This window comes from Rana temporaria, chromosome 11 (genome assembly GCF_905171775.1).
Source record: "Rana temporaria chromosome 11, aRanTem1.1, whole genome shotgun sequence".
Classification (NCBI taxonomy): Eukaryota; Metazoa; Chordata; class Amphibia; order Anura; family Ranidae; genus Rana; species Rana temporaria.
In genome coordinates this window covers 120,658,632-120,682,720 of record NC_053499.1, presented here as the reverse complement: position 1 = coordinate 120,682,720, position 24,089 = coordinate 120,658,632, and the positions used below count along the sequence as shown (strand labels likewise).

Below are 24,089 nucleotides of genomic sequence, written 5' to 3'. Positions count from 1 at the left end.
ATTGTGAGAGCACCGAAAGCTGAAAATTGGTCTGGTTATTAAGGCGGTTTAAGTACCCAGTGGTCAAGTGGTTAAACTTCTCCACAACTTTGTCCCTGACCTGTTTGGCATGTTCAAATTACAGGCAGGTGGACTTTAGGTGACTTCTGAAGGCAATTGGTTCCATTAGATTTTAGTTAGGGGTATCAGAGTAAAGGGGGCTGAATAAAAATGCACGCCACACTTTTCATAAATTTATTTGGAAAACCATTTATCATTTTCCTTTCGCTTCACAATTATGTGCCACTTTGTGTTGGTCTATCACATAAAATCTCACTAAAATACATTTTGGTTGTAACATAACAAAACGTGGGAAATTTTAAAGGGGTATAAAATACTTTTTCAAGGCACCGGATATATTGATCACCTTATACAACGAGATCTTAGCACAGCTAAAAAACTGACCACTGTGTACTCTCCTGCGTAGTGTGGTCTGATTTTGATAAGAAAGCAGAGGGACTGGCAGGAACACCAGAAATTTCACACAAAGGAAATACAAAAGAGAACAGGATTACATTCTCATACAATATGAAATGTTGGTTTTACATATTATTTAACTGCATCCCTCGGTTTTCTCAAACCGATTACAAGGAACATCTGTGCTGTATAAAAAGATAAATGGATTTCCAGGACTAAAACCTGCTGCTACTCGATAAACTAGGAATGGAGAAACACGCTTAATCAAAAAGTGCACTTTTTTTTACCTGCATCTGTACAAATAAACAAGGCAAACACAAACAGTTGAGCTGAAATGTGTATTACTCATCTGTATTATATACAATGTGTACATCATATGAAGGTCATAGTCTTTATCCTAAGGCATTTGGGAAAAGAGGGGTTAGAGTCCTCCATGGTTGAGTTCTGGAATGTGTTAAAAATATAACCGCCTCTCCTGGGTCATTTAATCCATCTACACGGGACCTTCCCCTTTGACAGGGCAAACCTGCGTATTAGCAGTTTTTTTTTTTAATGCTAAGGAATAATAATTTAAAAGCAAAAAAAAAAAAAAAAAAAATCTACAAAAGATTAAAATAAGAAAGAGAAGTCTGTATATGGTGGAGAAGGAGGCTGGCTGATCCTTTCACATGCCTTGGGTTCATTTTAGGGCGTTCCAGTAAGACACCTCAACTTTCATACAATCGTAGCCACACCCTTCTCACTCATTCACTTCACATACATTGGCAAATAAAGCATCTGTATACATGCGTCAACTGTTCCGCCATTCATAAGCAATATACAAACACTCATACACCACTTTCACATCCTAATTCACTTATGACTGTGTGTGCAGGCATATATATTTACAAGGCCTAAAATCTATATATAGTTAGATATATTATTTACACATACACACACAGTCATTCACTGTATATTCTTTCATTATACCATCAAATATGTGCACTTTATATTTCAAGGATAACCTATCTATGGCACCAAACAGCAGTGCTGGTACCACCACAGTAGGCCTGCCTCTTTATTTAAAAAAGAAAAAAAAAGAAGAAGGGGGGGGGGGGGGAAAAAGTGCCACACACAATTTATGTCCCTCACACAAAAGCCACGATCCACATGCATACAAAATGACAGCACTGCAATTTTCCTGTTGTTTCATAGGACCGAGCTGTCTGGAGGTAGCATGGAGTGTGTGTGGACCATCATACAGATTTTTTTTCGGGATTGCCTCAAGCCAGGAAGACTACAAATATGATGAAGAAAACGATAAGTATAAGAAAAATCTTGATCATGAGCCAGCGGTTTGATGTGACGGACTGAAAATATTTCAGGATTTCAGAGTGGGCTGCTTCCACATTCAGCTGTGTATCCTCTATATTCCCATCAATTCTGTTGAAACAAAACCAAAATATATGTAACAGCTATAAAAAGGTGGATTTAAAAGAGTAACTTCACTTTCATTCCCCTTTGGGTGATCGTGCGACGCTGTACCCAAACAAAATTGGTGTCCTTTTTCCCCCAAAAATAGAATTCTCTTTTGGTGGTATTTGATCACCTCTGCAGTTTTTATTTTATTTCTTTTAGAAAAGCAAAAAACTGTCAATTTCGCAAATTTTTTATTATATATTATTGTTGTTTTTACTGCCAAGAGCAGCGATCTATGAATTTTAGTGGGAATGCGGCAGACAAATCCAACCCTTTTTGGGGACCAGTGACATTATTACAGTGATCAGTGCAAAACAAACAAACTGATTAATATATAAACGACACTGGCAGGAAATGTGTTAACATTAGGGGGTGACCAAGGGGTTTTATCTGTGTTCTAACTGTGTGTGTATGGGGGTGGGGGAGAGATGGGCTTACTGGGACTGGGGGAGAGATGGGTTTACTGGGACAACACAGAGATCGCTATTCCTGATCACTAGGAACAGCAGATCTCAGTATTGCCCCCTGTCAGAATGGGGATCCGCCTTGTTTACATCCCCGTTCTGCCTCTGTACTGCGATCGCGGGCACCCACTGTGTGTGTGTGATAGGGATTATATACACATTTAATTTTTTGCCATTTCTACTGGATAAATTAGTGGATGGATCAGTTACTCACCTTTGTATAGTTTCTTCCTGCTCCTTTACCATGTGAGCCAGCTGTTGGAAAATGGAACCTAGTTCGACTATGGTGGACTCTATATTCTGCATAGTGTCTGCTCGACTCTGAATATAAGAATCCTGAAGAAAGGATTGACAAAGTTGTATTTGTGACGTTTATGGATGCTGTAACCACAGTCCCTTTTTAAAACAATGTCCACGGCTCTTACCTGCTCATCTATTAGCTGCAATTGTTGACTGACTTTTGAATCCATATCTATGGACACATCCCCATGTCTGCGAGAGTCATCTTGTAGGAGGACAGAGGGACCTGCAGTAAGATACAAGCAATACTTAACACAAAGCAGAGCTAAATAAGACACAAGAAGTAAAAAAAACAATAAACAGTGCTGCTCATTGCTTTTGAAAACGAACACGCTTGATGGACTTTCTAAAAAGGTACTACAAAGAAAAATGAACCGTCGCATCTTATGGCAATGGACAAACTTACTGTAATCAAAGATGTTTTGTTTGGTTGTCATATGTATCTGCTCATCATGCTTACTTTTATGTAATGAATAACCCTAAAGGTGTCAGTTAAAAAAAGGTGACAAAAGACAAATAAAAAGACACTATGGCACACATACCCATGCTGTTGTGATGTAGAGAAGAGACCTGATTTTGAGAAAACTGCTCCCTGCGACTTCGCTGATGCTTAAGATTCTAAAGAAGAAAACAAAAAAAGGTTTAAAAAGTTGGAATTTCAAAGAGAAGTAGCTGTGGGAACAAAAGTTGGGATAAAAACTACATAATACAATCATTTCCACTCAACTGTATTGGGGAGCCGCAGGTTACTGAAATTGGCACTGCAAGGGACCCCTAGGTCGTAAAAGGTCAATTATTTATTTGCCAAAAAAGATAACATTGATCACAAAGGGGGTTATTTACGAAAGGCAAATCCACTTTGCTCTACAAGTGCACTGAAAGTGCAGTCGCTGTAGATCCGAGAGGAACATGCAAGGAAAAAAAAAAAAAAAAAAAAAAAAAAGCATTTTAGCTTGCAAATGATTGGAAAAATCAGCAGAGCTTCCCCTCATTTCACTTCTTCCCCTCAGATCTACAGTGACTGCACTTCCAAGTGCACTTGTAGTACAAAGTGGAATTGCCTTTTGTAAATAACCCCCGAAGTGTTATTCAGAGTGCCATTGCAATGAAAAGATAATTTTGCATGATTCAAAAAGGGAATATGCATGCAGAGTAATGGGCCAATCAAGCAGAACCAAACAATCGGATAGCTGCTCCATATGAGGAAGACTTTTTTCTAATTTCAAAAACTCACCTCTGTCCTTACTTCTAGTACAGACTTGAAGTCATTAGACATTGACGCCAGCTTTGACTAGAAAGACAAAAATTAAAGCATTAACTTCTGAAAACAAGAACATGGCTAAGAAAACTAGTTATAGGAAGATGGTTTATGTATAGAATGGTGCATTGATTAATAAAGGCCATAAAACGTGGTCCATGTATGGTCTGTGTTGTGCCAACAGTACACATTTTCTACAGTTGTGAAGTTCCGTCACTACTCCTTATACCATCCTCACAATGCGGGGTGGGGGACGGGACGGACAAAGTCTAGCATCCGCAGAATTCCAATGCTTCCCACGGTTCTTATTTGTACTAAGAGGTCCAGACTGCTGTGAAACCATGCAGGGTCACCAACATGACTGAGTCGTCACAAATCTCTTCATTCATGCGTTTGTACCTGCAGCAGCCTGGAGATGAAGCACTTTCCCTTACATGCATTCACTTATTTTCGGCTTTTTGCCATTTAGTCTACACTATCCAATATATTAAAGCGTGACTAATGGTCCTTACCCTGAATGTAGAAATTGAACATTAGGTCCCATTGACATGAATTATGTCGCACATGACTCTTTGTAATGCAACACATCACCATGTATTGCAATACAAAGTATCTTTGCTGCCTTAGTATGCTGGAGTATTTTTCGAAATTGAACTGCAACATAACACTCCCCCCACGCACATTGCTCGCACTACTGCAACACAAAAGTGATTTGGTCTTAATCTTCATTATATCTTGAATTCCACAGATGTTTATTAAAATGCTATGCTTAAGCATGCCATTTGTCTTGGATACACATAAATACTTGTCTCTGCATCCAGATATTTCCCAAGACCAACCCAATATACATTTTTCAGAACAAAAAGACTTGGTTTTAAACCCATTCCAAGCTGTGAGCACTTAAAATCTAGTTCTTTAGAGAATACATTAACCTTTAGGAACATCTTACACCTGTATTTTGGATGCAACATGTGAACTGTTCCCAAGTACCCCCATTTTCCCCCACAACAGCCTGCAAGCGTCCCTCTCCCCCACAGCCTACACATTTGTTGTTCTTAACCACTTCCCGACCGCCGCATGTATATGTACGTCCACAGAATGGCATGTACAGGCAAATGGGCGTACAGGTACGTCCTTGCCTTCTAGCGGGTGGGGGGTCCGATTGGGACCCCCCCCCCCGCTACATGCGGCGGTCGGATTCCCGCGGGGAGCAATCCGGGACGACGGCGCGGCTATTCGTTTATAGCCGCTCCGTCGCGATCGCTCCCCGGAGCTGAAGAACGGGGAGAGCCGTATGTAAACACGGCTTCCCCGTGCTTCACTATGGCGCTGCATTGATCGAGTGATCCTTTATATAGGGAGACTCGATCGATGACGTCAGTCCTACAGCCACACCCCCCTACAGTTGTAAAAACACACTAACTCCTACAGCGCCCCCTGTGGTTAACTCCCAAACTGCAACTGTCATTTTCACAATAAACAATGCAATTTAAATGCATTTTTTGCTGTGAAAATGACAATGGTCCCAAAAATGTGTCAAAATTGTCCGAAGTGTCCGCCATAATGTCACGAAAAAAATCGCTGATCGCCGCCATTAGTAGTAAAAAAAAAAAATTGTTAATAAAAATGCAATAAAACTATCCCCTATTTTGGAAACGCTATAAATTTTGCGCAAACCAATCGATAAACGCCTATTGCGATTTTTTTACCAAAAATAGGTAGAAGAATACGTATCGGCCTAAACTGAGGAAAAAAAATTTTTTATATATGTTTTTGGGGGATATTTATTATAGCAAAAAGTAGAAAATATTGAATTTTTTTCAAAATTGTCGCTCTATTTTTGTTTATAGCGCAAAAAATAAAAACCGCAGAGGTGATCAAATACCACCAAAAGAAAGCTCTATTTGTGGGGAAAAAAGGACGCCAATTTTGTTTGGGAGCCACGTCGCACGACCGCGCAATTGTCTGTTAAAGCGACGCAGTGCCAAATCGCAAAACCTGGCCTGGGCATTTAGCTGCCTAAAGGTCCGGGGCTTAAGTAGTTAAAAGGTAAACCTAGCCTTTAAGGGTAACCAACACCTCTCATACATAGCAAAGCAAACATCCTTCTTTTGCTGAATTTATTCTGGTTGAAAAGTGTTCAGATGCAAATGCTGTAGACAGGATTTTCACCCAAGTTAATGGTCAGAAAAGGTCAAACTGCAGACTGGCTTAACTTGCCAGTAAGTAACCTTTTTAACCAGTTGGCAAAAAACGTTTTAGAACACCAAGAGGGGCATTGCCAATCATTACAAGCTGAAGTGTGGATTAACTCTCAAACATCCTCGTTTACAGCAGGCAGCACTGGCACACCTACAGATAACCAATGCAGCAGGAAAAGTGAAAAGCAGGCAGTCACAGCGTGACATTTTGGGAAAAAATCTCATCGGTATTGACATAAAAACCACACTGCATTATCTCAAATTCACTTAGTTAATAAAGGCATGCCCAGCGCTGACTGCACTGAATATCCATGCGTTTCATGGATTGGTCTGCTATAGTAGAGAGGTTTAGGATCTGGCATCTGCTTTTGTCTCAGCATCACACTTGTTTGATCCAATATTTTTGTCACTCATCCTGTTGCCTTACTGCTGTCATAATATAGACACTTGGGATCACCTCACCTGAAGAGAAACCACCACCGTATTTGAGTGAGTTTGAACATGACGCCCATTCTGATTGCCTCGTGCTCTTACAAAGGACTGTAACTGAGCAATCTGTTGATTCAGGCTTCCAATGTCCTACATAATCGAATGACAGGCACAGATTAGCAAAAAACACACTATATATAAACACGTAAGGAATCGGCATAATCTAGGGACACCTACTTGTTTAATAATGTATGTCAATTCCTCAATTTCCACTGCTTTGTCATCAAACAGAGATTTCCTTTTAGCCACTAAAGAAAAAAAGGGGAATAATCAAAGAAACTATATCTCTGGCACCATTTGTTGTTCACAAAAACAGACATATTTATGATCAAATGGTATGTGCGTATTCCTTAACCCTTCTGCTGCAGGAGCCATATTTTTCATTTGTGGTCAGGATAAAACGCAAGTTTTAGGCCTGAAGATTATTTAACTCCCCCAATACATTATATGTTTTCTGAAGGCATAGGCCCTGAAGAATAGAATGGTAGATGTTACAACTTATGTCACATGATAGTTGCACCATTGTTCATTCAATCTATATTTTCAGAAAAAAAAAAAATTATATATATATAAAATTGTATGTACACAAGTAAAAAAAAAAAAAAAAAAAAAAAAACACAAAGCAGCAAATAGTCACGGAATCTCAACCTCAAAACATACAAAATAGTTAAAAAATGAAAGCACCCAAATCTGTACATAGGTATCCCCTTAACCACTTAAGCCCCGGACCAATATGCAGCCTAAAGACCCAAGGTGTTTTTACAGTTCGGGACTGCGTCGCTTTAACAGACAATTGCGTGGTTGTGCGACGTGGCTCCCAAACAAAATTGGCGTCCTTTTTCCCCCCACAAATAGAGCTTTCTTTTGGTGGTATTTGATCACATCTGCGGTTTTTAGTTTTTGCGCTATAAACAAAAATAGAGCGACAATTTTGAAAAAAATGCAATATTTTTTACTTTTTGCTGTAATAAATATCCCCCAAAAACATATATAAAAACATTTTTTTTCCTCAGTTTAGGCCGATACGTATTCTTCTACCTATTTTTAGTAAAAAAAAAAAAAAAAACGCAATAAGCGTTTATCGATTGGTTTGCGCAAAATTTATAGCGTTTACAAAATAGGGGATAGTTTTATTGCATTTTTATTAAATTTTTTTTTTTTACTACTAATGGCGGCGATCAGCAATTTTTTTCGTGACTGCGACATTATGGCGGACACTTTGGACAATTTTGACACATTTTTGGGACCATTGTCATTTTCACAGCAAAAAATGCATTTAAATTGCATTCTTTATTGTGAAAATGACAGTTGCAGTTTGGGAGTTAACCACAGGTGGCGCTGTAGGAGTTAGGGTGCACCTAGTATGTGTTTACAACTGTAGGGGGGTGTGGCTGTAGGAATGACGTCATCGATCGTGTCTTCCCTATAAAGGGAATGACGCGATCGATGCGCCGCCATAGTGAAGGACGGGGAAGCCGTGTTTACACACGGCTCTCCCCGTTCTTCAGCTCCGGGGAGCGATCGCGACGGAGCGGCTATAAACAAATAGCCGCGCCGTGGTCCCGGATCGCTCCCCGAGCGGACCCGACCTCCGCATGTAGCGGGGGGGGTCCTGATCGGACCCCCCACCCGCTAATAGGCAAGGACGTACATGTACGCCCATGTGCCTGTACGTGCCATATTGTGGACGTATATGTACATGCGGGGGTCGGGAACTGGTTAAAAACCTTCACAGGTCATTGATGTACAGGTAACAGTGAATGATGGCCTTTATTTATTGCTTTCACTCTGATGTGTGTGTGGCAATATTACCGGTATTGTTTTTGTATGTACAAGGGGGATAGGACTTTTAAATGTTCTTGCAATAGCGGCTAAGAGTTTGTTTACATACTGATGTTGCTGCATCATAGTGGAAGGGAAAGCGTTAAAGCAGAATTATGATATATTAGAAAGGTTGACATAGGGCCAAATAGGTTTTTTGCTACTCCAGAAAAATATGTAGTTTTTAATCAGACCATTTGATAGAACATCTGGATGTATTTCTCTTCCGTTCATAGACGGACACAGCCTTCATTGACATTAGGGTTATGCTTCTTCCTACCAGGAGATTTAGGCCGAATTTAACAGCACTTAAAGTGTTAAAACCTTTCCTTCGTGCCGCTCCTCCCAGGGGGCGTGGCTCCCCAGGCATAACCCACACCCTGCTCTAGCAGCCTCAGTTCGTAACAAGCAGTACAAACAAAGGAGGGGTGGGTGCTGTGTCCGTCTATGAACTCAGAGAAATGGATTTTACGGTGAGTACAAAAATCCTATTATTTTGAGCAGTGAAAGGGAAAATAATCAGAAATTTGGGTTAAGGCTGGCCATACACTATACTATTTTCTTATTCAATTTCCTTTAGATTTACCTTCAACTATGCAGTACAAGGGCCTGCCTGATAGCATACACATTGAAAGTGTTTAGGTTTGACCTCATATTATTTGGTTTTGATAAATCTAAAAGGAAAATTGAATAAGAAAATTATATAATGTATAGCCAGCCTTAGTTGCCCAAACTATATAAAACCAAATTTTCAAGTGTGGCCAACTTCAAAGTATTTATTTCCGTTTTACCTTTTCACAGGCAGCAAGATAATTAACCTCATACATTTCAACTATACTCTGCATTTCTAATTAACAAGCGGGCGTCCATTCATTGTTTAAAAGTCGCGATCTCCTCCTTGTCCCATTCCGTGATAGACTGCTGAGAAACGCCTATCACGGACAACTTCTCATCCTCGGACTCGGTTTCGCAGCAGACACTGTGTTCAGTGTTCCGCCTATCACGGACGTTCTCTTGTCCGAGGATGAAAAGACGTCCGTGATTGGCTGAACACTGAACACAGTGTCTGCTGGGAAACTGCCCATCACAGAAGGGACCAAGGGGAAGCCGTGACTTTTAAACAATGGACGCTCGCAGCCCTTCAGGTACACCGACTCGAGTATAAGCCGAGGGGGATATTTTCAGCCCTAAAAAAAAGGGATGAAAAACTCAGCTTATACTCAAGTATATACAGTAAGCCGTTTTTTCTCTGTACATAAATATGCAAAAACTTCTTTAGACTTACATATTGTCAGTTTTTCCAGCTTACTGAAGGTGTTGCTAAGATCCCTTCCAATTCGTCTGTAAAAGACAGAATGTGAAATTTGAAAAAAGCTAGAACATTATTATTTATTTAATTTTTTTAAAGAAAAATTGAGGCAGAAGACTGAAAACATAACAAAACAGATTTACATTCTTGCTCCATTATAGTAAACCAAAATGGTCTCTATCCTGCATCAATGTGCATGATTACATCACCAACTTAGAAATAAACTTTGGATATAATATTGAAGCAACAGTTGCTCAAAAAGGGGAATTTCAGTAGAAATAACAGCTTTGTCCCAACTAGATCACTTGCAACACTTCCTGTTCTTCAAAAGTTGTACATTTGATTCGTTTAAGCATAAGTTCACACCAGAGGCGATTCTGTGCGCTTTTTTTTCTGCATTAAAAATGCATGCAGTGTTTTCCATGTATTCCAATGGCTCTAGTTCACACCGTGCAGTCAGTTTCCGATGCAGACGCTGACCAGAAACTGACTGCATGGTGTGAACTAGAGTCATTGGAATGCATGGAAAACACTGTGCATGCATTTTTGTGCAGAAAAGTGCACGGAACTGCATCTGTTGTGAAATGGCCCTAATGGATAAGTTCACCTTTGGGAACATGTTACACCTTCCATTTTTAGGGTGGAAGATGCAATGTGTTCCATATGCTGCAGCCCGGTTACCCCCGTGACAGCAGTATGGGGAGAAGTTTCCCATAATAGCCATCACTTTTTGAAATCGGCATGGCCGTGCGCGTGAATGAACTCCAAGCTTCGGCATTGCTTGCGGCTGTCGGTTTGTAGTTCTCAATGATTGTATCCGCTTGCCTATACATGCACAGAGATACACCAACAGATCTGCAGGAGACTTACATGGCACCAGTGATCTGCTGATCGCTGGTGCAATGCTTTACAGCAGGCGTCTCAAACTGGCGGCCCTCCAGCTGTTGCAAAACTACAAGTCCAATGAGGCATTGCAAGAATGACAGTTACCTGCATGACTCCCACAGGCAGAGGCATGATGGGACTTGTAGTTTTACAACAGCTGGAGGGCCACCAGTTTGAGACCCTTGCTTTACAGGCTCCGAAAAAAACATAATGTGCATTTATTCTTTTTTTCTAAAAAGTGAACATATTCTTTAACCTTGCCGTAGATGAATAATTTCTTTTTCCCCCCATTCAACCAGCAAGTTGAATGGAAAAAATAAATATATTACGCTATTCCCCCATCCATAGCTGATTTTTTATGTTGCAATGATGGGGAGACTTCCCTGCTACAAATACACTTATGCTTGCATCGTTTTACTGTACCTACTTGTGGTGCTAAAAATAAAATAAAAAACAATTAAAAAAAAAAAAAAAAAAAAAAAAAAAAAAAAAAAAAGGTACTTATGAGCAGAGAAGAAAAATATAGAGCAAAATAAGTTTCTTACTTGGCCATTAGAGTAAATTCACTTCTTTGTTTCACAGCATTGAGAGAAGGGTTGGACAGCTGAACACCATTCTGCAAAGTATAAATCAGATCATCAGCATGAAAATGACATTATTAGGTAATCATTGCTCTACCTAAATATATATTTCTATGTATTAGTTACTGTCAATTGTGAGCTATGTGGCCACATCCAGCAGACCTTTGTTTGCACATCCTAAACACATTACCCCAACACATACAGTGAGGGAAAAAAGTATTTGATCCCCTGCTGATTTTGTAAGTTTGCTCACTGACAAAGAAATGATCAGTCTAGAATTTGAATGGTAGGTTTATTTTAACAGTGAGAGACAGCTAAAATATCTAGAAAAACGCATAAAAAATAAAAATAGTTATAAATTGATTTGCATTTTAATGAGTGAAAATAAGTATTTGATCCCCTACCAATTAGCAAGATTTCTGTGCCCCAGGTGTCTTCTACACAGGTAACGAGCTGAGATTAGGAGCACTCTCAAAGGGAGTGCTCCTAATCTAAGCTTGTTACCCGTATAAAAGACACATGTCCACAGAAGTAATCAGATTCCAATCTCTCCACCATGGCAAAGACCAAAGAGCTGTCCAAGGATGTCAGGGACAGGATTGTAGACCTACACAAGGCTGGAATGGGCTACAAGACCATTGCTAAGCAGCTTCATGAGAGGGTGACAACAGTTGGTGCGATTATTTGCAAATGGACGAAAACACAAAATAACCGTCAGTCTCTATCGGTCTGGGGCTCCATGCAAGATCTCACCGCATGGAGTTTCAATGATCATGAGAATGGTGAGGAATCAGCCCAGAACTACACAAGAGAATCTTGTCAATGATCTCAAGGCACCTGGGACCATAGTCACCAAGAAAACAATTTATAATACACTACGCCGTGAAGGACTGAAATCCTGCAGTGCCTGCAAGGTCCCCTTGCTCAAAAAGGCACATGTACAGGCCAGTCTGAAGTTTGCTAATGAACATCTGAATGTTTTAGAGAACTGGGTGAAAGTGTTGTGCTCAGATGAGACGACAAAAAAAAAAAAAAAAAAAAGAGCTTTTTGGCATAAACCCAACTCGCCGTGTTTGAAGGAGGAGGAGGAATGCTGCCTATGACTCCAAGAACACCATCAAACATGGAGGTGGAAACATTATGCTTTGGGGGGGGGGGTTTGCTAAGGGGACAGGACAACTTCACCACAAAGGGACGATGGATGGGGACATGCACTGTCAAATCTTGGGCGAGAACCTCCCTCCCTCAAGCCAGCGCATTGAAAATGGGTTGTGGATGGGTATGCCGGCATGACAATGACCCAAAACACATGGTCAAGGCAACAAAGGAGTGGCTCAAGAAGCAGCACATTAAGGTCTTGGAGTGGCCTAGCCAGTCTCCAGACAAGTCTCCAGACTAAGGATGAGCTCTGGCGTGTTCGCATAGAACTTGTGCTAATCACAGCCAGGGAGACATTGTCCCGATGCTCGGCTGCAGGGATCGTGAAATGTCTCCCTGGCTGTTATTAGCGCAGCGCCGTGCACACTTCCTGGCGGGCTCTGCGCGTGTTCTATGCGAACACGCCGGAGCGCATCCTTACTCCAGACATTAACAGTATAAAAAATATGTGGAGGGAGCGGAAGGTTCGAGTTACCAAATGTCAGCCTCAAAATCTTAAATGACTTGGAGAGGATCTGCAAAGAGGAGTGGGACAAAATCCCTCCTGAGATGTGTGCAAACCTGGTGGCCAACTACAAGAATCGTCTGATCCCTGTGATTGCCAACAAGGGTTTTGCCACCAAGTAATGTTTTGCAAAGGGGTCAAATAATTATTTCACTCATTAAAATGCAAATCAATTTATACGTTTTAAATGCGTTTTTCTGGATATTTTTGTTGTTATTCTGTCTCTCACTGTTAAAATAAATCTACCATTAAAATTATAGACTGATCATTCAGTCAGTGGGCAAACATACAAAATCAGCAGGGGATTAAATACCTTTTTCCCCCTCTCTGTATACCCAGTGAAGTGACTGGCCTCAGATGATACACAGAGAAATAACTCCTCCTACGTAAGTTGTACATGCTTGTATGCAGCCCTCTCTCCTCTACATCCATTAAAAGTCTAGAATCTAAAAAGCTACCTGAGCGTTCAGAAAAAAGTGGGCGGAGAGCTGAAGTTAAACTCTCCAGAGCTCAGTAAGAAGAACTCAGAGCCAATTGGAGTGTGCCCCTTCACACAGGAACAAAGCTGAGGCTGTCAATCAGTTGAAGCTCCCTTCCCCGTCACCTTTTTTCTCTTGATGACAGGAACAGGCAGGAATGGAAAGACACCCACCCCATACTTGTGCAGCAATCTCAGAAAACAGTAGGACAAGCAGACTTGTCCACAAGGACACTCGGCAGTGTTACTAGAATCTGACTGCAGGGCCTGCTTGACTGATCCAGAACATAAGGCTAAGGGGTGCTTGCTTACACCAATTGCATTGGGAAAAGCAGTCCTAAAACAGAAGGCAGATTCAGCAAATGCTGGGAGATACGTTCAACAAAAATTAGATGTGAAACAATGCCTTTTTACCCAAATTGACTGTGGTAACAAAAAACACCCTTGCCCAACTGTAGGGATTCTGAAGCAGAAATAATCACAGTTCTCCTGAACGCTTTAACTTGACAGATAGTAACCCACTATTAAAACGTCCGTTTTGCCGCATTTGCGTTTAGAAGCGTCACAAAAATTCTCAAAATTGTCAACATTTTTAAACGCCTATAAAATGAAAACACGAGTTTGGCTCTGGAAATGCCTCTAAACTCAGCTTCTGAACCCCTTTTTTGCGTTCCAAATAAAGGCCTCCAAACTCAACTGCCTAGAAACGACCATGTGTACATGTAACAGAGGAGAATTCAGGAGTAGTTAAAAAAATAAATAAAAAAAATGCCCAACTGCTCCTAAACGTTCGTTTAGCAGCAGCAGTGTACATGAGGCCTTGTACAGAATTGTACAATAGCTGTACACCAATAGCCAGGAATACCCCATGGACTTGGGGGAGGCCACAGCCCCACCCGACAGAGCTCAGAAGACCCTTTATTGTAAGCGGTCCCAGGTTCCAGATTACAGGCATCAGTCCCACCTGGAGATAATGGGTAAACGCCCATACAGCCATTAGGGGGATATGGACTTAAGTCACCCATAGTGCAGGGACTGTCCTGTCGCTTTGTTTCTTTTAGAAAACATGTTGCACCATGTAGCAGTAGGCAACTAGACCTAATGTGAGGCAAGTACCAACAAACCAGGCATCTGATGCTGATGAGAGTTTTAGGAGAGCTCAGAGGACCAAGCCTCTGCAGTGGAACAGAACCATAGATCCACTTGGTTCTCCAGGAGCAGCAGCACAATGGTAAATCATGGGTAGGAAAATGCAGAGCATGCTTGCAGCACTCCACCTGTTGGATGACGTCAGCACTTGACCGCTTAATCCTTACTGTGGTGAAAATTGCAGGGCATTTAAAAATGGTGTAGCTGCTGCTGCAGCAGCTCAGTCAACCCTTTTCACTAAGGCCCCTTTCAGACTGGGGCGGGAGCCACGGTGGCGGTATAACGCCGCTAAAAATAGCGGCGCTATACCGCCGGGATTGCCGCGGGAATCAGCCGCTATAGGTGCGTTATTAACCCCCGCTAGCGGCCGATAAAGGGTTAATACCGCCCGCAATGCGCCTCTATAGAGGCGCATTGCGGGCGGTATTGCCGCGGTTTCCCATTGATTTCAATGGGAAGGAGCGGTGAAGGAGCGGTATACATGCCGCTCCTCTCACCGCTCCAAAAATGCTGCCGACAGGAGATTTTTTTTGTCTCCCGCCAGCGCATCGCCTCAGTGTGAAAGCCCTCGGGCTTTCACATCGAGTCGGCAGTGAAGGAGTTTTTCAGGCGGGATAGCAGCGTTATTTTTAGCGCTGTACCGCCTGTAAAAAACTCCTCAATGTGAAAGGGGCCTAAGTGAGCCTTAAAAGACAGGGTGAAAACAAAGAATATACCATAGCTCTGCACCCAAAAAGCACTCTGCTTCTAATTAACAACATGCACAAAGGTCTAGAATGCACTACCATGCATAAAAAAGGTCACCATAAAAAAACTGAAGCACAACGGTGAAGGGCAAGGTTACACGGGGGGCTGGGGCCAAAATTCCTATAGGCATGTAACCCACATGTCTCAGAATTTCTACATTCCTGTGTCCATATAATATTTTATGGGAAACAAAACATTTTTCTGCGTTTTACACACTTTATTATGCTAACCTGGCGTCCACGCAGGGACTTGCAAGCAGATATGAACTCGGCAGTGCGGTCCCGGCAGGACATCACGTCAGTTGGAGGAGGAAGTACAGGTGGAGAGAAAACTTGAGTCGTAGTGGAGGGCAGGACTTGAGTCTGAGGGGGTCCCACGTAAACTCCGTTATCAGTGTTGCGGGAGCCGTGGCGTTTACGAGTGTTCATGAGTCCGGGGCCAGCTGAAAGGTAAACTAAGATTAATCCATGCAAACAATCTAAAATTGAAGTATAATTTGTGCATATATTAATCCTCCCCCCTTCGCAGAATCTGGGCTAGATTACCCAAAACACTTTTTAAAATCGACCTTCTCTAACCCGAAAGGAATATACGATTAATGGTTTATGGGACGGGCACCTGCCCACACATCATTGTTGACATACTATGCATTTGAATTTCCTGTAACGTACTTGCTCTACACATTTAATGTATGTTATTTTCTACCAACTTCAAAATGGTCTGAAATTTCATTACCTCGATTTCCAAAAGAAGTATGTCATGCATAGTTTTATTTTTTTGTGATTTGTTAGGTTGCCCTTTAAGGCTTGTTATAGAAGCAAATATTTCCATTGGATCTGATGAGGATTAGACAGACATAGGGAAAATTATTCTCAGCAGTATACTGTTGACAAGAGATGGTCGCAACACAAACAACTGTACACAGTGTGCAACCCCCAACCCCCCCTAATGCTTCCTCACATCTCTCTCCCCTTCCTGGCCCAGCTCTAGTACCTCCCTGTGCAGATGTCTCTGCCTCGCAGGGAGATCATTCTCTCTCAGATTTTGGATATCTAGCATATAGCTTAGTTCCAGGAACTGCTGAGAGCAAATCCGTCCCATGTAAACACAGAAGGAGATTTTGTTTACAAGTGACAGCTGGGAGCAGAGGGTGAGAGCTGGAAGTGGCAGAATGGAGTTCTGCCATGTTCCAGCTGCAAAACTAGGTGCAAGGGCCATATAACAAGGCCTGGAGGGTCAGATTGGGCCTGCGGGCCTTGTGTTGTGATCCAAGGACCCCCAACTCACATTCATACGTATACACACACTAGGGCCTTTTTAGACAGGAGCCAATTAACCTACCAGCATATCTTTGGAATGTGGAAGGAAACCCACGCAGGCACAGGGAGAACCTGCAAACTCCATGCAGGTAGGGTCATGTTTGCAAGTTTTTTATTTTGCCCGTATCTGTCCTTCAAAAACAAGACTGAACATTCACTTTGCCAGCTGTGCTCACATCAGCCAAATAGGTACCAGTCAAAAAAAAATGAATTCTTTTTTTCTTGCAAGCTACTGGCGATTCCTTCACTTTGCTAAATGAACAGCCTCTATTTCTTTCAGTAAATTAATAGACATACATTCATTTGGCATGATACTGTAAATTGTGGCCCCTCATGATGCCAATTGTAGAGTAATACATAAGTCAGGCATGTCCAAAGTCTGGCCCGCGGGCCTATCGCGGCCCGCGTTCCAGTTTTGAATGGCCCGCCTGGTTATTTGGACATTATATATATATATATATATATATATATATATATATATATATATATATATATATATATATATATATATATATATATATATATATATATATATATATATATCTTTTGTGGCCCCAGACGATCTCCCAGTGTCAGGGGGCCACAAAAGATGTATATGCTGGCTGCCTTGGAGGGGGACAGGGAGGAGACGGGGCTAGTGCTGTACATACAGGAGGAGAATTTCCTGTTTAACGGTAACCTCTGTAATAGGAAGTCCTGTCTCCGGCGCTGCCATTGGACGACTGTTCTGTCCATCAAAGGAGGCAGGACTTTCTATTAAAGAGTTTGCCGTGTAAACAGGAGAGTCTCCTGTAGGTAGTAATCTTTACTCGTCCTAACCCCTACCTGTCCCCTCCAAGGCTGCAGATGGATGGGCATCAATCAGGCTGCAATGGTGGGTGCTGCATTCCTGGCAATGGTGGGTGCTGCATTCCTGGAAATGGTGGGTCTGCAGATGGGCACTTGTGAGGCTGCAAATGGGCACGGACCCTTATTTTGCTTCACAGTTCTTTATTTAAAATGTACGTTTTTTTTTCCTGAAACTTCCCTTTTAAAGTGAAGGTGCTTGTTATACGCAGGTAAACACGGTATATCCAAATAATACGCCATTTACTGTCTTTACTCACACACAGCCACAAAGGCAAGAGAATTCTTGTTGGGCAGTGTATTAGTGCTCGAACAAAAACAATTAGACCGAATTTTAAAGGTTCAAAGAATGTCAGGCAAAATGGTCGGCCCTCACGCATCAAATCTTCATCAAATCTGGCCCTCTTTGAAAAAAGTTTGGACACCCCTGACATAAGTGGTGCCTTCATCAACAGCATACGTAGTCCAATCTGAAAACTGGCGATTTGTGAATTTTATGTTGCTGATCAAATATCATATTCCAGTGCAACAACTGTATGCACCACACAGCACTGTTCTACACCACACAACAGAATCTCACACAATATTCCCATAGAGATTGTTGCTAATTAAAGTGTATTTGAACCACATTTAAAAAAAAATTGTATAGGGAAGGGTTAGAGAACCCCCATCAGGTGTTTATTGCCTTCTGTGTCCCCACTGGTGACTTCACCCTCTATTTTTTCTAATGACCATTGTTCCAGTCCCTGAAAGGGAGAAAATAAAATGAAAGTTTTCAGTTGCCACCAGAACACAGATAGTGGAGAAATCTTTCTATGTGGACACAAGTTCCAGAAACTGTCTAAGAGGAGATTTCCCTAACTTACCAGATCGCTTGTTTCATTCTCAAGACTGAATGCGAAAGAAAATCGCCCATTGAAAAACAAGCGAAAAAAATTTCAGCTTTATATATACTTTACAGCCAATCTCGGGGATACAGATAAATTCCTCCCCTGCAACAGATTTCTGTAATAACAAATTCCCTAACACAATGCCCCTTTTTACTTGTTTTAAAGTGGAACTAAACTCCATGATTTTTCCCCCAAAATAGTTACATTTAAGACATGCCTTCAATGATCACCGTAGTTACTAGTGTGTTTAGGTGAGCTCTAAACTGTCAAGCCATTAGATGAGCAGTGTCATAACTCACATGTGTAGCAGCATGGCAACTGCAGACCAGAGGCCAAGCACTCTCCCTGTATGACCAAGTTTCTCTACCTTTTTGGAGACGTTGACCATCCCTATTTCTGTCCTCACACCTTAAACTTTAATCCACTTTACTTCATTTGGGGGGGTTACAAAAAACAGGTCTGCTAAATCTGTCCTTTATGCCCCCCAGGATCAAGGAGGCCTTTCTTGAATGTTGCTAAATACTATTTGGCTGCTCAGCTGCGCTCCTTTGCCTCTTGCCTCTGTGCATAAAACCGCTGGCAGAGGTTGAGAAACTGTGGTTAGCGCATGTCCATCCTAAGGGCTCTTTCACACGGAGCGGACCGTTTCTGGGTCCGCTCCGTGTGTCTCCGTCGGCTCAGCGGGGATCCTCGCTGAGCTGTCGGCGGATAGGGCGGTCCCCGCACACAGTGCAGGGACCGCCCTGTCTCAGCTCCGCTCTGCCCTATGGGGAACCGGATGCAGACGGACCGTCTGTCCGTCTGCATCAGTTCCGTTCCGCCAGACGGAAGAAAAATAGGGTTTTCTTCCGTCCGAAAACCGGATCCCGACGGACGCGGACACTAGCGGATGCTCCATCCGCTAACGGACGCGATCCCTTCGGGATGTATTACAAGTCCGTTAACGGACTTGTAATAACGGACAGGCGGAGCGGACGTCTGAAAGGGGCCCAACTCTATGCTGAGGAGAAGTGATGCCATGTTTGTTACTTCCCACTTGTTGGGACCCATGTCTCGTGCAAACCTTATGGAGGCGCGCTAAGCAGCCATACTCCCTTACTGCCAATGCCTCATTAGCAACCTCTTTTTATTTACACCTAACAATCCCAGATATTTTGAACTCGCAGATGTCCCACTTCTAGAAGGAAAATACATGGTTTCACTTTGGTCAGTTTAGAATATTGCACTTTCTGGGACCTAAAGCACACCACTATGCCCAATCCCTCATGAATAGCTTCCAATTCTCTAAATTGGAGGGTACGATCCCTCAAGTGTATAAACTTATTTTCTTTATTCCCACTCTACCCACAGCTCAGTAGGCTTATATGAGAAAGTGGGAGCAGATCCTGGGAAAAGAGCTTCCCCTGAAGACGTGGCCACGAATCTCATTTCAGGCGTCTAAAAGCTAGATTTGCACCCTATACAAGTGTGACAGAACCCACTGTCTGTGTGTTTTGGAAGGGGCTGTGGGCTCGCCTCCTACCCACAAAGTATGGCCCAGCAGAGAACGTGAGATTTGGAGGGCTATTTGCCATCTCCCACCACCTGGAGAAGATGGCACCTCCAGACCTTAATATATATATATATATATATATATTAATCCGAGTATGTAAATTTATGTTTGTTGCAAGCATGTTTGAATCCACTTACTGTTGCCTGACTCATTACCTCTAATGAAAATCTATTCCAAGCATCAACTACTCTTTCAGCAAAATAAAACTTTCTAAGATCCTTCTTGATCTTGGCTTCATATTGTAAATACTGCCCCCCAATTCAACCCCATGATGTATTTTGAGGTTTCAATCACGTCGCCCCTTTCCTTTTTGTCCTCCAGACTGTACATTTTAAAGCAGATGTTCAATCTTTTATTTTATTTTTAAAAACTAAAAAAGTCAGCAGTTACAAAAACTGTAGCTGCTGAATTTTTTTTTTTTTTCCTAAATATCTTTATTCGGATTTTCACAGTACAATCATACAGGGCAAAAACAAACCCAGAGCAGTTGTAAGTAAGTAATATAGCAGAACAGTATGACAGACAATCGGAAGTGATGACTTATACTAGAATAACAAAGACAGTAGTAGTAACAATACCCTCGGGAGCAGAAGCATGGTATATATATTAAAGACTGGTTGTCGCATATAGTGGTTTAACCATAGCTAGCACAGCTACGGGGTTAATTAGCTGTAAGTTTAGAAGAGTCACGGAAGTCAAGGGGCTCCAAGAAACTATGGTCGTTCTACGGAGGCCGAAAGGTAGATGGGTCAGATAGATCAGAGATCTTGAGGTGGCCCAGCGAGTTGGTGAGATCTCTTCTCAAATACCAGTCGGTATAGCGGAATGGTTGCATGACTTCTTGCAGGATTGTCTGGGTTAATGTGGCCGCAATATAGGTACGCCATCTCGTGTAAAAGCGTGAGGTAGAGCGAAAGTTTAGTGTAATAGTGTCAAGCCTCTCCAGGTAGAAGAGCGATAACATAGTTCTCTTTACTTCCCCTAGCTCAGGTGGCGCTGGTGAGATCCAGTGGGACATAATAGTTCTGCGAGCAACTAGGAGGCACAAATGGGCCCATTGTGGAATAGCTGCTGAATTTTAATAGGACACGCACCTGCCCCAGGATCCAGCACTGTCCTCACCCAGCCGGTTTCTTCACCAGGCTTCAGTCCCCAGCATACTAATTGTGGTCAGCTGGCTGCTCACTGCGCATGTGTAAGCCACGACGTGCTATCTTAATGGTCCAGCAGCTTTCTGCATGTCCCAGAAGGCTACAGGGTGGGCTGAACTTCCGTTTAGATCGCCACGGTTATCCGACCGAAAGTGGGAGAGTGGGTACCTGACAAAACCAGGTACCTGCTCCCCCCCCCCCCCCAAAAAAAAATATAAAAAGGGCCAAGTATGGAGGAGAGAAGTTTCACTTTAAAGTAGAGCTTCCCTCAAATAGGCAAGCTCCGCTTGTTTGCCTCTTCCCCGTCAAAAACGCTCCCCCTACCCCTGAAAGGTGCCAAATGAGGCAGCAGAGGGGGAGGGGGAGCGTTTTTGACAGGTGACCTCACCACAGCCAGGTCCTCAGGAAGTTCGGCCCCCCTCCACCTTACCCCGTCGCCCGGCCATTTACACAAAGTGGAGCACGCTTCGCGCAGTAGGGAACCGGCTTCACATGCCGATTTCCCTTAGGGCTCTTTCACACGGAGCGGACCGTTTCTCGGTCCGCTCCGTGTGTCCGCCAAAGCTCAGCGGGGATCCCCGCTGAGCTGTCGGCAGATAGGGCGGTCCCCGCACACAGTGCAGGGACCGCCCTGTCTCTGCTTCACTCTCCCCTATGGGGGACCGGATGCAGACGGTCCGTCTGCATCCGGTCCGTTCCGCCGAACGGAAGAAAAATATGTTTTTTTCCGTTCGGAAAAGCGGAACCCGACTGACGCGGACGCTAGCGGATGCTCCATCCGCTAACGGACGCGTCCCCATAGGGATTCATTACAAGTCCGTTAACGGACTTGTAATGAACGGACAGACGGAGCGGACGTCTGAAAGGGGCCTTACAAGGAACGGCGGTGGCAGCACCTGAGGGCCAATTGAAAAATCAGCTGGGGTGCCAACATCACAGGATCCCTGGACAGACAAGTGTCCTAATATTAAAAAAGTCAGCAGCTACAGTATCTGTAGCTGCCGATTTGTTTTTTTTGGTGGGGAGGCTGGAGCTCTTCTTTAAGTTCCTGAAGTCTCTCCTGGTATGTTTTACCCCTCAGACCTTTCACTATTTTTGTTGCCAGTCTCTGGACCCGTTCTATATTATCAATAAATATTTGTAAGTAAGGTCTCTAGAACTGGACACAGTATTCTAAATGAGGCCTAAGGGCATCTTCACACTGCCCGCTGTGCACACACCAAAACTGTGAGATATCATAGAAGTCTATAGTGGCAAAGCGCAGCTATTCCGCAGGTACACAGCGCTACGGCCAAAGAGAAACAAGACAGTGGGAAGCCATCCTAAAGATCTATACTGATAACTAAAGATCTGCATAGGAGAACCAGGACCACCTTCCTCCTGCCTGTTGGTAACCCCTCTAATGATAACTAAAGATCTGTATAGGGGGACCAGGACCACCTTCCTCCTGCGGGTGACCCCTCCAATGATAACTAAAGATCTGTATAGGAGAACCAGGACCACCTCCTCCCGCCTGTTGGTAACCCCTCTAATGATAACTAAAGATCTGTATAGGGGAACCAGGACCACCTTCCTCCTGCTGGTGACCCCTCTAATGATAACTAAAGATCTGTATAGGGGAACCAGGACCACCTTCATCCTGCTGGTGACCCCTCTAATGATAACTAAAGATCTGTATAGGGGAACCAGGACCACCTTCCTCCTGCTGGTGACCCCTCTAATGATAACTAAAGATCTGTATAGGGGAACCAGGACCACCTTCCTCCTGCTGGTGACCCCTCTAATGATAACTAAAGATCTGTATAGGGGAACCAGGACCACCTTCCTCCTGCTGGTGACCCCTCTAATGATAACTAAAGATCTGTATAGGGGAACCAGGACCACCTTCCTCCTGCTGGTGACCCCTCTAATGATAACTAAAGATCTGTATAGGGGAACCAGGACCACCTTCCGCCTGCTGGTGACCCCTCTAATGATAACTAAAGATCTGTATAGGGGAACCAGGACCACCTTCATCCTGCTGGTGACCCCTCTAATGATAACTAAAGATCTGTATAGGGGAACCAGGACCACCTTCCGCCTGCTGGTGACCCCCATCTCACAGGGAGTACAAACATTTCATGTGGTCACTATGAGGCCGGTAACCGCCTGGAATGGGCAGTGCCAGGCAGGGAATGGGGTGGGGGGGGGGGAGATGAGGGGACATTCCTAGAGCTCCCCCATGACACTCCTGGAATGAAGCTGATGATATACACTTTGGTGGGGGGAGGGGGTAACTAATGGCACATCAACAAGCACTTTGATCATTCATGTGGAGTGACCACTGCTGACATCATAACACTAAGCCCTCCAAAGTGTATCTGCCCCTGGTGACTCCAGGTAATGACGTCACCAGCCTGTATAACAACGACCCCCCCCCTGGTTTCCTCAGAGACCACACACCATGTCCATACGAAGTACGCGCTCCTCGCCACAAATATCCAGCCAAGTCTTCCATTACCGACACTTACTGTCCTTCCTGATCTGTCACAAATCCCTCCTGCTTCACCGGCCGCCTTTGCAATCCTCGTCCGTGCCGGGGGTTTCGCTGACGTCAGCGCCACGTACTCAAGCGTCACTGGCTCCTAAGCGGCTGGCGGCGCAGGGTGATGACGTGCTGTTGAGGCGCTCATATGACAACCCGGAAGTGGGCAGAGAAACTGAGGTGATGAGCAAATCAGGTCTGTTTACTGAGAGACTGCTGGAGCGTCGTACAATGAACTCCGTGTTATTGACTGCCATTCTTATGGCAGATAATCTTCTACATGGAGGCTGCCATTGGCGAGTACTCACTGCAAGAATGCTCAATGGTAGGCTGACATGGCGGTACTCTTTCTCAGCACTGATGAAGTTGGCTCCTTATTCGGCCAGCTTCTTATTCAGTTTGGATCTTTATTCACAAAATTCACAAAAGTGATTATTTACTTAACAATCATCTGCAATGTTTTTAATAAAATTGTAAACTTTAACAACAATTCTGTCTCCCTAAGTGGTATGTATTTAAAGTGGAGGTTCACCCTCCAAAAAAATTCT

General features: G+C 43.2%; 1 protein-coding gene across 3 annotated transcripts; it reads right to left on the bottom strand.

Moving 5' to 3' along the window:
* Window positions 1–779: 779 nt before the first annotated feature.
* Window positions 780–23,669, bottom strand: STX5 (syntaxin 5). 3 transcript variants are annotated; one of them, XM_040328977.1, is made up of 11 exons: window positions 23,460–23,669; window positions 15,490–15,701; window positions 11,187–11,257; window positions 9,733–9,788; window positions 6,804–6,874; window positions 6,600–6,716; window positions 3,913–3,969; window positions 3,221–3,296; window positions 2,804–2,904; window positions 2,593–2,714; window positions 780–1,878 (listed from the first exon to the last, which is right to left on the bottom strand). In XM_040328977.1, the coding sequence occupies exons 1-11, from the start codon at window positions 23,512–23,514 to the stop codon at window positions 1,719–1,721; spliced, it is 1,098 nt and encodes a 365-aa protein (XP_040184911.1). In that variant the 5' UTR covers window positions 23,515–23,669; the 3' UTR covers window positions 780–1,718. The 3 variants fall into 3 exon arrangements, with proteins under 3 accessions (XP_040184911.1, XP_040184913.1, XP_040184912.1); XM_040328979.1 differs by having other exon boundaries at window positions 23,518–23,669; XM_040328978.1 differs by having other exon boundaries at window positions 23,528–23,667.
* Window positions 23,670–24,089: the final 420 nt, after the last annotated feature.

Coding starts and splice junctions, on each gene's coding strand:
- STX5 (XM_040328977.1), bottom strand. CDS start 23,514: ATGGAAGACTTGGCTGGATATTTGTGGCGAGGAGCGCGTACTTCGTAT. Junction 6,717..6,803: donor TGACATACATTATTAAACAA/GTAGGTGTCCCT, acceptor TCGATTATGTAG/GACATTGGAAGCCTGAATCA. Junction 1,879..2,592: donor CAGGAAGAAACTATACAAAG/GTGAGTAACTGA, acceptor TTGTTTCAACAG/AATTGATGGGAATATAGAGG.